Source organism: Saccopteryx leptura, chromosome 1, assembly GCF_036850995.1.
Source record: "Saccopteryx leptura isolate mSacLep1 chromosome 1, mSacLep1_pri_phased_curated, whole genome shotgun sequence".
Classification (NCBI taxonomy): Eukaryota; Metazoa; Chordata; class Mammalia; order Chiroptera; family Emballonuridae; genus Saccopteryx; species Saccopteryx leptura.
This window is the reverse complement of record NC_089503.1, coordinates 159,820,053-159,834,087: the sequence shown is the minus strand read 5'-3', so window position 1 is coordinate 159,834,087 and position 14,035 is coordinate 159,820,053. Positions and strand designations below refer to the sequence as shown.

The 14,035-nt window shown below is 42.9% G+C and overlaps 1 protein-coding gene across 4 annotated transcripts in view; it reads left to right on the top strand.

Annotated features, from left to right (window-relative positions):
- EGFLAM (EGF like, fibronectin type III and laminin G domains) overlaps window positions 1-14,035 on the top strand; it is a 148,112-nt gene that overhangs the window by 43,025 nt on the left and 91,052 nt on the right. For all 4 annotated transcript variants that reach the window (XM_066378839.1, XM_066378830.1, XM_066378845.1 and 1 more), the window contains exons 2-3: window positions 12,713-12,822; window positions 13,932-14,015. In XM_066378839.1, the coding sequence (XP_066234936.1) occupies window positions 12,713-12,822; window positions 13,932-14,015 (194 nt within the window). The remainder of the gene's footprint in view (window positions 1-12,712; window positions 12,823-13,931; window positions 14,016-14,035) is intronic.

Here is a 14,035-nt window from a genome sequence, read left to right as displayed (position 1 = left end):
TGAAGAACCAAGAGATGCCCTGGATTGCATATCACCTACAGGTTTGCCACATGGGGCTGTGCAGGTTGGGCTCTGCATTCCCACCAGACACCAGTTTTTGGGGCGCTGACTCTGAGGCGTCCTGGCGGTAGCGACAAGTAACACCTATGTGCTGCTGCTGGGCCCTCCCAGCTCACCCAAGCCAGCTGTTAGATTTTCAAGAATCTTGCAAAGCAGCCATTATAAAAGTTAACATGTAAGTTTACAGTCAAAAGTCATCACTTTCTAAGTACTTACTGTATCTTGTATCATCTGTGTTCATGAGATTATTTACCTCTGGTACTGACACCGTGGAAACACTGCACCATCTCAACTCAACTCTGGGGTCAATGACATCACATCGGTAACTTAAAGTTGGCCATGGTGTGAGCATTCACACCACAGAAGTTGGCACGCACGACCAATTAGGGGATTTGAAAATCCTTTACCAGTGCTGCACTGAGTGCAGACAGGGTTCAGACAAGCGACCAGGAAGAAAAGTACTGCAGCCTTCTGCAGCCCAGGACGCGATAGTTACATTAGGCCGGAAGCTGACACTAGCAAAGAAAAGAAACGGGCCGCGGAAACAGCAAGCTGTAGGTTGCCCTGCCCTCCCCCTCCTGCTCTGCACTTACTAGGCTCCCTGAACCCCCATATTGACAAGCCCACAGCCACCACTGTGTGTAGCAGCGGCTGAGGGACCACGTGGGCACTGTGACCTGCAGCCTTGAGCCACGGGCAGTGTTTGGACCGACCGTAGTGCACAAGTGAAGGCTGCAGTTGTGCCTCGCGGCTGGTGGTCTGGGAAGGCTCATCTCTCAGCCTTGACCCCTGGTTGTACTTGCTTCATCCCTCTCACTCCTCTGATACAATGGGAACAGGGGACAGACAGACCATCCGCTACCAGACTGTAAACTCAACTTTGGGGGGACAAAGTCCAACTTGCCTTTCACTTTAATAAAAGACAATAACCCAACACTATACAATAACACCCGATGCCAGTATAGCACACAACATAATGCTAGACTGACTGCCCCATCGGCCGTGACAGAGAGTGGCTCAGATGAGCCCTAATGGGGAATTTGCTGTCACCATTACTGTTAGAGCCTCAGTGGTCGCCGAATATCTGAGGAACATTAGCTGGTGTGTCTTCCCTAGAACAGAAGTTCCCTCTTATCCTTTGAAGTGTGTTAGCAGATTTGGGTGACCTATCCAATCCACTTTTCTCCAAATCGCCAAACTCTGTGAGCCTTCCCTCTCACTGTTTGGGTGCGTCTCTGTCCGGCCCTGAGGTTGCTCTCTGCAGATCAGCAGAGCGGTTAAGAACTGCGGGCTGAGGTCACACAGTGCAGTTTGAATCCTGCTGTCACTCATAGCTGTACAACTTTGTGCCATAATTTTCTCCTCTGTGAAGTGGGAATGGTGACAGCTACTGCACGTGATTATTGTGAGGATTAAATGTTAGACATATTATGTACTGAGTTAAATCACTCAGAACCTCTGTGAGGGACATTAGGGTTCAAAATGTGTCTGTTATAATTATTCTTTAGTTATTTCCATGTGAAGATACAGCACTCCACCCCTTCTTCATAGTCCCTCCTTATTTAGAAATCTCTTTGTTTGAATGTGACAAGTTAATCACTAAAAAAAGAAAAAAAAAGTTACCAATTTTTTTTCCTAATGTCTTACATAAATTTAAAGCTATTATCATCTACCCTTCTGGCCTGAATTTGCAATTTTTAAGTGAAACATAAGGTTGTAAATGGAGTGACACTGACCTTAAGATTTCCATCTTATAAGCATTTTATCTGACATGCCCCTATTTAAACCAGTTTTCCAATAAACTCTTTCCTGCTCACAAAAAAGACTGTTCACGTGTGAAAACTACTAAAAAATGACACCTTAGGGTGTCACTCTGTGCACAATGCCTTGTGATGGGCAGGCTGTTCCCAGAGGTGGCCAGCTGTGGAGGTCAGCATCTCCCCCTTACTTCCTTTCCTGTGCCCTGCCCCACCCTTGCTCTGCCCCACCCCTTGCCTTTCTCTCTCCTACTTGGAACCCTGGGTTTGTCACTGAGGACATTTTGTGTTTAGCATCCATCTGTCTAGTTTTTTTGTTTTTTTTGTATTTTTTGTTTTGTTTGTTTTAATGAAAGTAAAAATGGAAATAAAGACATCTACAAAACATCATAATGCATTTACACTCTCCTCCCTACCAAGATCTTTATCAAATCATGAACCTGAAGCAAGGTTAGCAAGCCTTGAATTGCAAATGCTGAGAAAGGAATGCAGAAACACAGAGGGAAGGGCTGACTACTAAAGGTCTTGGATACTTGGCACACCCAGCCACTGAGAGCTTTCTTAACTAAAGACAAGGAGGCTGCAAGGGAGAAGAGACAAGTGTGGGAACTGGGTGTACTAGTGATTTAACCAGGCAACTTGTCCAGGGGTTAGAAAGGGGGAGGGACCTCAGTGTTGGCCTGCCCCAGTTCGCCTACAAACTCCCTGCCTGCTTGTCCTGTAGCCACAGTCACTTAACATTCTCAAAGCCTCAGTGCCCTCACCTGTCAAATGATATCCATGGGTTGTTGCCCCAGCTACACGCCATGATCACTGTGTAGTTCCAAGCACTGACTTTGGAGCCTGTCTTGGTTCAAATCTTGGCTCCATGGCATACTCACCAGCTGTGGGATTTTGGAAAAATGCTCGAACTCTCTGTGCCTCAGATTCTTATCTGTAAAAAAGGGTTAATAACATCACCTAAGGACAGGATAATATATGGGATCAGTCAGAGCATGTCTAACATCTAGTATGTATTAGATGTTATTCTGCCTTTAGGTGTAGCTGCTTCTGCCTTGATTTTGTAAAGTACCCAGCATTACACTTGACACAGTCAACACCCAGTTATTACTCTCAGTTATTAAGGTGCTTAGTAGTTAGCTCTCATAAAAGTAAAACTGCTCTTTATAGGAAATTATACAGATAGAAAAGGGGAAAGAGAAGTTGATCATTTTGAGCCAACTACAATAAACTTCTGATTTTTTTCTCAGGGTTTGGCTCTGTATAATTTTCATTTGTATGCGCATGCATTTTGTAGACTGCCTTGTTCTAACAGAAGCATTTCCCCATGTGATTATAAACTCTTCGTGTCATTTTTTTCCTATCTTTTTTCATTTTTTCCTATTTTTTTTTACTTAGAAATTAAATTCAATTGGTTAAATAATGATTGATGCTTCTCATCTCTCTCCATTCCTGTCTGTCTGTCCCTGTCTATCCCTCTCTCTGATTCACTCTGTCTCTGTAAAAAATAAATAAATAAATAAAATTAAAAAAAAATAAATAAATCTCCCACCCTAACATGGAAGCAGTATACTTCTGAGCCCCTTTGACATTGGGCTTGACCATATGATTTGGTTTCACAGTAATCAGGGTAGAGGGTAGAAATGAAGATAGATATAGATATAGATATAGATATAGATATAGATATAGATATAGATATAGATATAGATAGATATAGATGATATAGATATAGATATCCTTCTCCACCTCTTGTCCTTAAGCTTAGCAATAATACTGGCTTTGACCAATGAGATGTTAGCAAACATTTACACAATAAGGTGTGTCAAATGTTCTTGTGCACTTGAACTTGCCTCTTGTGTCTCTGTCATTTCCACGGCAGCCCCTGTAGCCTGGGCCCTGAATACATCTGTAAGAATACATAGGTTTCAGGTAAAGCTTTTGTATCATTTGGACTGCTGATTGTGTTGTGTACCCATCACCCAAAGTCAAATCATTTTCTGTCACCGAATATTTGTCCCTTTTAGTACCCTCCTCCTGTGGTAACCACTAATATGATGTAAATATTATTTTATTAATTTTAATGATAGGCCATTGATTACACATTTGTTACTATAATTGACCTGCCTAGAAATACGAGTACTAGGTCATAGTAGGATATATTTAAAAGTCCTCATTGAATGCCCAATTACTTTCCAAAAGCATTATATCAAGTAAAACTATAATCAAAATGTATAAAACACAGTCTTTATAGAACTGGATTTTATCATTGTAAAACACTCGTTTCAGTTTGTAGATAGGCAGTAACCCTCAGGGCTGCAGTAATTGTACTTTTTTAATATTCATGTGTTTTGAATATTTCCTTGTATGTGTGTTTTTAAACTTTATCTATTTCAGTGACTTGTCTGTTCTGCCCTTTGTCCATTTTTCTCTCTAAACCATAAAATGTTTCTGTTGTATTTTGTATGAGTTCTTTATATATTAAATGATACCAATCTTATTTCTGTCTATAAATATTTGTCCCCAGCCTGTATTTTATCTGATTGTTTTGACAGCAAGAAATTTAAAAATGTATAAATTTGTTGTATAATCTGTTTATTTTGTGTATGACTTGCTCTATTAAGAAAACTTAAATATGTGGGGGTGGTTGAGGTGAAAAGGTGATGATCTTACTGGTTTTTGGCTACAGATGTAGTTTTCTAGGAAATAAATACAGTCCTCTGCTCTACCAGCTGAGCTATCAAAGGGACCAGATGTAGTGTTTTAATTTTTTAATCCATCTGGGGTTAAAGTTATGTTGGTGTGAAGTATGAATTAAGGCTTGAAATTGATTTTCTCTTCTAATTTGCTAACCAACTGTTCTAATGTCATCTGTTGAATAATTCTTCCATTGAACCAAGATACCTTTCTTATCATAAATTATGTTTTTGTACATTGTGGGGTTATCTGTTTTCTTCCATTGATCTGCCTGTTCATTTCTGTGCCAATACCATGGCGTTTTAATTATAGTTGAAGGGTAGTTTAAGTCCACTATTTCAAGTGAGAGACCAGCAGAGCTAGAACAATTATGTTAATGTGAGGACATGGGAAATAGATACTTGCACATGCCTAATAGTTTTGTTCTCCTTGCCCATTTTTAGGCCCTGAGCATGTCCAGAGTGATTGCTATTTGTTGAAAGGAATTACTCAGTGATGTAGATGTGAGCCTAAACAGCCTCCTAGAACAGGGCTCCCCTAGACCACTGTCGTTTGCCTCTGACTCTGCTGTATCTGTTCCAGATGAATCCCCCCACACACACCCCAGCACAGAATAGCATCTTTTTTCACATCTTGATGGGATGCTAATGTTCATCTATAATGTTTACATCTTGAGCTCAGGTGAAGCGATGTGACTAGCTCTGGTCAATGAAGGTGAGTGGTAATGACTTGTGTCACCACTGAGAAGAAGCTTAAAGAACCAGCATATGGTTCACCAGGCTCCAGATAGAGGTTGTTCCCATTAGCCTAGGCCCCACAGTGGGGACAGCATGGAGGCGAGTTGCAGCCTCAGCAGTTTTGTAGAATGAATGATCAATTAGTCTTCATTGTGTGAGCCACTGTGTTTGGGGCCATTTATTACAGCAGCATGACCCAGCCTGTCCTGACCGATGGCAAACGTCAAAATATTTCACAATCGGTGTGACATGAGCACTGACTGATCAATGTGAACAGCAGCCAGGACATCATGGAGGTGCAGTCAGCACAACTGTTAGCCTTGTCCTTCAGTCAAGTCTTAGCATCCCAGCTCTTTAAGGAGACTTTGCATATCTCAGATCTCATTTACTGGGCATCGATTTTCTAACTCAGATTTTATGGTCCTGTCTTTTCTATTACCAATGACATGCTTTTCTGTGCTGGACAGAGACAACTTCATATTTTATTGTTTCAGCTATGTTTATCTTCTCTCCTCATTGGGATCATAAGTCCTGATAGGCATGGTCAATGTTTATGCAACTCCTTCACAGACTGTAATGACATATTGGACCTCCCCTCATTCATTCACCGACATGTAGTACATGCACTTCATATTTTCAAAGCCTATGTGTGAGATGCTCCTTTATACTTTGTTAATTAACCGTAAGACCATATTGATTCTAACTGAACAGATCTGCACAGATGATCTAGCGCTAGAAACAATAGGGGGAAGAGGAATATTGCCATCCTTTTAAAGAGAGGGGGGCATAAGCCCTAGTGATGACAAGGCTTGGTCTCTGGCGTCCAGCCGCTCCAATTCCTACTCCTACTTACGAGGTGTGTGATTGGGGCAACTTATTTTCCTTCTCTCAGCCTCAGTTTCCTCTTTTGTAAAACTCATCATGAAGATTAGATGAGATAATATGTGTAAAGCGCTTAAGCACAGAAATGATTAAATCAGTTATTTTTATTTGCCTTTATTACTAGGTTAGCACAGTAGTCTTTTGGGGTTCCCTTGTTCCTGGTTGGCTGGTTATTTTTGGCACTAAGTTCCCTGTGTTACTCCTCAAGGATCTGGAGTTGTCCTCAGTTCCTGGTCTGTCTCCATCACCATAGGAATAGCTACCTAACCTCTCTCTCAGAATTCTCATCCCTAAAACAGGACAACATTAGTGCCTACCTCACAGAGTTGTCATGGGAATGGGTGAGTTAATACACCCAAAGCCTCTGAAACTGTACTTGACATACAATAGGCAGTAATTTTCAACTGTGTTATTCTCCATTTCAACATTCTGTTTGGCATTGTTTACTGAATATTAGGCTTTCATCCTCCCCTTTTTACAGACTCAATTCCATTACGTTCTTCTGCTTCCAAAAGCCCATGTTCCCACAACCTGCCCCTCACTACCTCCGAGCCGTCTTGAGGCATAGGTCTAATTCAGCTGTTCCCACGATGTCTCTTCTGGGAAATAACTTTGTAAACTCAGTTTGCCCCAACCCTAAATCTGGGGAAATAAAATTTCCCCATTTTCTTATGTTACTGTTTAAGATGCTACTAAAAAAGGGTAGAGGGCAAGGAAAGACTTGCTATCTTGGCCCAAGAGCAGAATAAAAGGATATGCGGTTGATATTTTGGCAACAACTACTGTCCCATGTAGCAAATCTGTCTGTTCCCATCAACATTCCCTGGTTCTTCCAACACATGGTCCTGCAAGTGACTGCAAACATCCATTTTGGGTGGAATTTCTATCCCTGGGGTAAAATCCTGGCTACTCCTATTTTCTCTGATCTTGAACATTTTAATAATTCTCTTTCCTCTGGTTTTCATTTAAAATAGGTATGATGACACCCACTTTATAGAGCTGTTGAAGGAATTAAAAAGAGTAACTTACATGATGTTGGGCCAGTTGTGTGCAGTCAAGAGCTGCAGAAATTGGGACTCCAGCCAGGGATCACCTTGTTAATCCATGAGTGACTGATCATACAGCTGCCTGGGAGTGGGAAGTCCATCCTCTCTCTAAGCCTTGTGCCCGGCCTGGGGTCTGTGTCTGCCAGAAAGAGGAATCTCTTTCCTATTTGCCTAAACAAGCCTTATGGTCTTGAGGGTGATGGAATGGACTCTCTCTGTCAAATGCTCAAGATTGTCAGGCTTTGAGATGATGGTCAATAACTTACAGTTGTTATCATCCTTAGCAAATTCCATATGCTGAAACCATGAACCTACTGTTTTTAAAGTTTCCAGCATTTTGGGGAAAAGGGAAATGGTTGGTTTAGTTTCCATTTTTAAATGACTGTTAATCTCTGTTCCCGGAAGGATAAGAGATGTTAAGCATTTTCTGGTTACAAACAAGGTTAGGCAGCTCATTGATCACGAATCTTCATGTTCTACTAACCCAATGGCTCTGCCAAGAAGGAGCCGGAGGTGAAGGTTTGGCACAATGCTTCTTGCTGCTGTCCTGAAAATTGTAGAGGCCAGATTCCAGCCAGCACAAGGGGAAGACAGAAGCTGCTTCCTAAGACAGGTGTAGCTTCCACACCAGATGTGCTATCATATGGTCAGGGGCCAGTGTTGGCAGGAGGAAGCAAGAGAAACTCGACCCTGAGAATACAAGAAAGAGCTAGAGGTGGTCTCACCGATGAGTTACTATGGCTGCCCAGTCACTGCAAGTGGGCAGTGAAGGATGCTACTGGCTTTCTGTTGCTAGTTTTCAGGCTTGGGACAACTGAGCTTGAGGAGACAGCTTTTCCCAGTGACAAGAGCTCTGACTGAGAGAACAGAGTCTCTGCTGGGATTACGGTGAAAAAACAAAAGGACCCACAGTTTTTCTTTTGTAGTTTTATTTGGGGATTAATTTTAGATTTATAGAAGAGTTGTGGCAATAATATAGAGTTTCCATAACTCAGTTTTCCATAAAGTTAACATCTTACATTGCCATGGGACATTTATCAAAACCAGCATTGGTGCACACTATTAACTAAAGGACAGTGTTTTTTCAAATATCATCGGTTTCTATTCCAATATCTAATCCACAGTGGTGCACTGCATTTTCTTGTCATATTTTCTTAGTCTCACTCAGTCCATGACAAAGTCTCTGTTTTTCTTTGTCTTTCATGTCCTTGACACTTTTGAACAGTATTGGTTAATTATTTTGTAGAGTGTCATTCATTTTGAGTTTGTGTAATATTTTCTAATGAGGAAGAGGTCACCAAGGACTAGGAAACAGGCTCAAGACTCTGGGCAGGAATCTGGGTCTTGGGTACTCAGGGAGTGGTCTACAGTTGGGGACTCCTGGACTCTCAGCAGGCCATGTCCTTTTGGCCTGGGCTGCCACACTCCAGCCTTGGGGAGTGGTTGGGCTGAAGTGCTCGGGTACATCCCACAATTATACTCTGGAGAGATGAGTTACTCTCTGGGATTGTACTCCAGAGTGGTGGGTGACTCTCTAGAACTATACTCCGGAGTGGTGGATCACATTCTGGGATTATACTCCAGAGTGGTAGGTTACTCTCTGGGATTGTACTCCAGAGTGGTGGGTGACTCTCTAGAACTATACTCCGGACTGGTGGATCACATTCTGGGATTATACTCCAGAGTGGTAGGTTACTCTCTGGGATCATACTCCAGAGTGGTGGGTGACTCTGCTGTTATGCTCTGGAGTGGTGGGTGACTCTGCGATTATACTCCCAAGTGGTGGGTGACTCTCTAGAATTATACTCTAGAGTGGTAGGTTACTGGAAAGGGCGGTGGATTTCAAAGGGAAGCACGACGGTGAGCACTACCCTCTGTCCCCCCAAAAGAAGCTTGCAGGGCTCTGGGAAACAGTTCACACTGCTCCTCAGTGTCTGACAATCTCTTAAATCCCTGGGTAACTAGAACAAACGTTGGTCTGCGTCTTAAACTCACATTTTTACTGCTGCCTTGAAGGCGTCACCTTGAAATTGGCCCGAGCAGCAGATTTGTGGTTACATATTCATAGTACTGCTTTAGTAATAATAGTTGGAGCAAGCTTCAAAAAGATGGAAATAAGGGTTTTTTCCTATACAGAATTTCCTGATTATTTTTTAGTTAGTCTGGGCACTTTCCAATGCATCAGTGAATGTAACTTGGTTCATCCTGTGAAAATCAAATAACTAAAAAGCTAGCAATGTATTTCTGTCACAGATGATAGTTTTATTTGCATTTTAAAGTGTTTTTATGAGTTGGATCACAAAACTAATTGAATCAGATGAATTTTGCTCAGGAAGTTGAAGTATTTTATGATATAAAATTACCATAAGAAATTGACCTAATTATTCATAAGTTTCTGGTACAAAATCCTAATACAGTTTGAAAGCCCTCCAAAGACAAAAGCCCAGGATACAGCTCCCTCATGGCAAAGGAACACAGTTTTTATTTATTTATCTCTTAAGAAGTATAGCTTTTAGCTTGCAAGAACACAGGATATATTGTGTAAATGCATTATCCTGGTTTTAAAGCTACAATTCTTCAATACTAGTTTTCTTTTGTGCAATATACTCCTGTTATTGAAACCATTGTTGGTTAAATATGGGTGTTATTTCTGCATTTATCTGTTTAAATCTTGCTCAGTTCACATGTAAGTGACCTGCTACTTTGATATATTTTTTTAAATATTGAGGAAGCACTGGTATGTTTTTATATCATAAGAGATAAACTCCCAGGAAACCTCAGTGTTACAAACATTATCAAAACTTCTTGCTTCATTCAGAGTTTATGGAAAATGCAGCTGGGGCTTGACTTGTCCAAAGGTTAGACTTTCTCCTGGTGACTCAGAAATTGTAGAGAGGTGAGAAAAATTAGTTTCACTCTTATCTTTCACTTTGGTAGCTGAAAAAGATTTAGGGAAATACTTCCATTGGCTCACCCAATTCAGGAACACCTACAGATGTCTCCTTGTCCCCTCAGCTGATATCAGACCATGTTGTCAAGACTTCCCCCACGGGTTTCTCTGGCTTTCCCGTCCTCTACCCTACCCTGTCCAGATCTACTTCTAGGTTGGGGTTGGGGGCACTTGACGGCCTACCCCAGCCTTTTAGCTTACCTTGCTCTGAAACTAGGGCAGTAAGGGTATGATCTGTGTACACACAGTGTGCTTGCTGTGCAAATAGCTTCAGATGCCCGGGCTGGAGACCAGCCTACCCTTAAGGATACTTCAAACAAACACACCAGGGAAAAAAAATGTCGTGCATGTTATGCAAATATACCTTAAGACCAGGCCCCTGGTGCTCCCTTCCAACCAAAAGGCCATTCTTTCCTACACTCCTCCTACTCACAAATTTTAAAGCCACCAGTTCCCTGGCCCCCAACAACCTTGGTGTTATATTCAGCTGCTCTGCAGAAAAAAAAGTTTCATTTAGTTTGCTAATACATTTCTCCAGAGGAGGGTGCAGGTTGTAGTAGCTGCAGGAAGGAAACTGTGTCTCTTAGGTCCCAGAAAGGCCGGAGAAAGCAGTGAGGAAGTCTTGACCCGTGGAAAATAAGTTCCACTGCACGCACAGCTCTGAGCAACGGTAGTGCTGCTCCCTGCACTGGGTTGAAGAGGATTCTGAGGCCCCGTAAAGATGAGAGGATGGATATGCCATGAGACCTATTTGAAGGGGGGATTGACTGCCAGATTTCTGGAAGTCAGGGTGGGTGGTGATGCTATCTACCAGGACAGGGATTACTGGAGAGGCTCAGGTTGAAAAGAAAGATGAAGTCAGCTTTGATATGTTGACTTTGAGAGGCCCAGGTGACATCTGGGTCCACTTGGCAGTTGGGTACATATGCCTGCCCCTCTGAAAGAGAAGGTTGGGCTGGGGAAATAGATCAGGGAACCACCAGCATCAATGTGGGAACAATTGGCAAGGATGAGAGCACCCAGGAAGAGGCCCCGGTGGGAGCTGAGGAGAGGAGGCTGGGCGGGACCACTGAGGACTCCAGTGTTAAGGAGTGGAAGGAGGAAGGCTGTCTCTACCTCGTTTCTCACCGTCTCTGCCTTTTGTTCCATTGATAGGCTCTTCCATCAGTGCACAAGGGTTCTCTATTCTCCACACTTGTCAGCACTAGTTAACTCTGGTCTTTTTGATGATAGCCATTCTGACAGGTGTGAGGCGATATCCCATTGTGGTTTTGATTTGCATTTCTTGACAGTTGAGCACCTTTTTCTTGTACCTGTTGGCTATTTGTATGTCTTCTTTAGAAAAATGTCTGTTCAGCTCCTTTGTCCATTTTTAAGTTGGATTATTTGTATTTTGCTGTTGAGTTGTTTTACATTTTGGGTATTAACCTCTTATCAGATATATGGCTTACAAATATTCCTCCAACTTTATTTCTTCTAAAATCATCTGAAAATAAAAATACAAATAATACTTTTAGCATCATATAAATGTCAGTTATTTTAAGAAAGAAAAAAAATCTTCCAGTCGATGTATAGGGATGAGAAAGTCTATGTGAGAGCGGCATGCTTGGAGCACTGGGCTCCACCAGCTCGTGTTTAGAATCTTCCTGAAGGCATGACGCCAGGGCCCTGTCCTGCCCCTTCAACCCTCCCCTAGACGTTGTGAGGCCTGGCCTGAGCCATTCTCGAGGCTTTCCTGTCCTAGGAAGCCATGTGGCCATGACCCCCTAACTTTCATGATGATGAAGAATTCAAGGGGACAAAGTTGTGAGACATAGGTTATAATCAGAACCATTCTAGGAAATCCAGTGTTTAAAACTGTAAATATCTATTATGTATCTATTATATATAAACACAACAATAAATAGAATACCAGTACTATAAATGTATACATCCATTTTTTAAAAAATTGCATGTGACTAAAAGGAGGTATGCTCTACTAACATATTGACAAGACTCATTTCTGAATAGTGAAATGATTATTATTTTTGTATTTTCTAAATTTTGGCAATCTGTACTTATTGATTTTGTGAGCATAAAATATACTATTTGTAAGTGTAAAACTATTTAAAGTAAATGCACAGAAAAACATTTGAAATTTTCTGACACCCATTTACACTTAAATATATTTTGAAACATTCTGCAATGGGAATTTCCTGGCTATATAAAGACATATCTATATAGCACATACATAAAATATCTGTATGTTACTCAGTTAAAAAACAAAATCATCATCTTGCTTTAATACATTCCAAGCTCCTAGATCAAGCCAGAAGTGTTTGATCTATAATACCCTGAATTTCCCTTTCCTGGTCCCTAAGGTATTGGAGATACAGAGGGACTGAGAGCAGTAGCTGGCCTGATTTCCCGGTCAGTGCTGGGTTGGAAGGGGACAGCAGAGTTCAGGAGAAGTCATGCTGTAGAGATGGCTGCCTCCCTGGCTCTCCATCTGTCCGCACCCTCTCTTACATCCTGTGTAGGCCTACCCAAGGTCGGATGCATGGGCCTTCTAACACAAGCTCTTTTGTTCTGGCAAAAACGAAACAGGCAAGGTGGGGCCTCCTCTGCATGTCCTGCTGGACGCGTTGAACTGTACGGCTTTCAGCATCCAGTGGAATATGCCAAGGCGTCCTCGGCACCCCGTCGCCGGGTATACCGTGAGTACCTGGGCGTTCCCGTCGTGGGTGTGTTGGGATTAACTGTATGCACTGGGATGACTGTATGTGCCTTCTCATCTTTGCTCTTTCATGATGACCTCCTAATAGCAGCCTTCCCATATCGATTATTGCCCCATTCTCCCTCCTGAAACCAGAAGAAGTGTTTCCCTTTCAAGGACATTTGTTAGTGTCCTGAAAGTCAATTAGGATCTTCCCAACCCTTCCTCTGTTCAGGGATAAAAAAAAAATGTGAAGTAGAAGACAGGGTTCTTGTACCCAGCTGCCTGCAGTCGAACTTAGGGACTAAAGCAGAAACAGGGGAAGTAATAGGGAGTCACTGTGGAATGTTGTTGACACATACAGAATAATGTGCAGTCTGCATCACAGTAACGGGGTGGACTGAGAAGTGGAGGGAAGAAGGGAGAAAGCATTCCTACCTATCAGTGATTACCAATGGGACTGACTGATGTTCCCCAAAATCTTCTCTTTAAATAGTGGTTTTAAAAATGAGTCAACTTTTAGAAATCAAAAGATGTCAGATAAGTATTTGGAGTTCTCAAGTCTCTGGGGATATCAGGAGAGCTGGCTGCACAGGACCGGCATTCCCGTGGGGCACCGTGGGCTGGAGCGGCGCTGCCCACTGGGGATGGGAGGCGAGCTCACCCCCACCCCGCCCCACACGCAGTAACATTCTAGATCCACCAGCCCTTGCTGTCGTCATTTCTCCACGGGAGGCCGCCGTTTATCAAGGCCCTTGTCCTAGAGTCCTTTCCTGGAGAAATGTGTTTTCCCAGCTCATGTATCAAACGTGGAGAAATGAAAGATTCTGAGAGTCGTGGTTTTGAGAAAAAAAACAAAACAGAAAACCAGAAGCTGTGAACAGCCCTCTTCATCCCAGCTCCCCAGCACGAGTGTCCCTCTGGGCCTCTGCAGGCTTACCAGTCGGTGACCCTGGCCCGGCGTGTCTGATGTTTGTTGCCAGGTCGTGTGGGTGAGAGGAGGCAGGGCCCCTCAGAGCCCACGGAGGTGTGAGTGCGCCTAGACCCCGGGCCTCGATCCTCTGGAGAAGCCCCGCCCGGCGCTCACCCTGCCGTCTGCGTCTTCCCCAGGTCTTCTACACTGCGGTCGGCGCAGGCGAACCCCCGCAGGAGCGGTACCATCGCGTGCAGCTCAGCCAGGACATCGCCAGCTCTGTAAGTACCTCCATGATGGC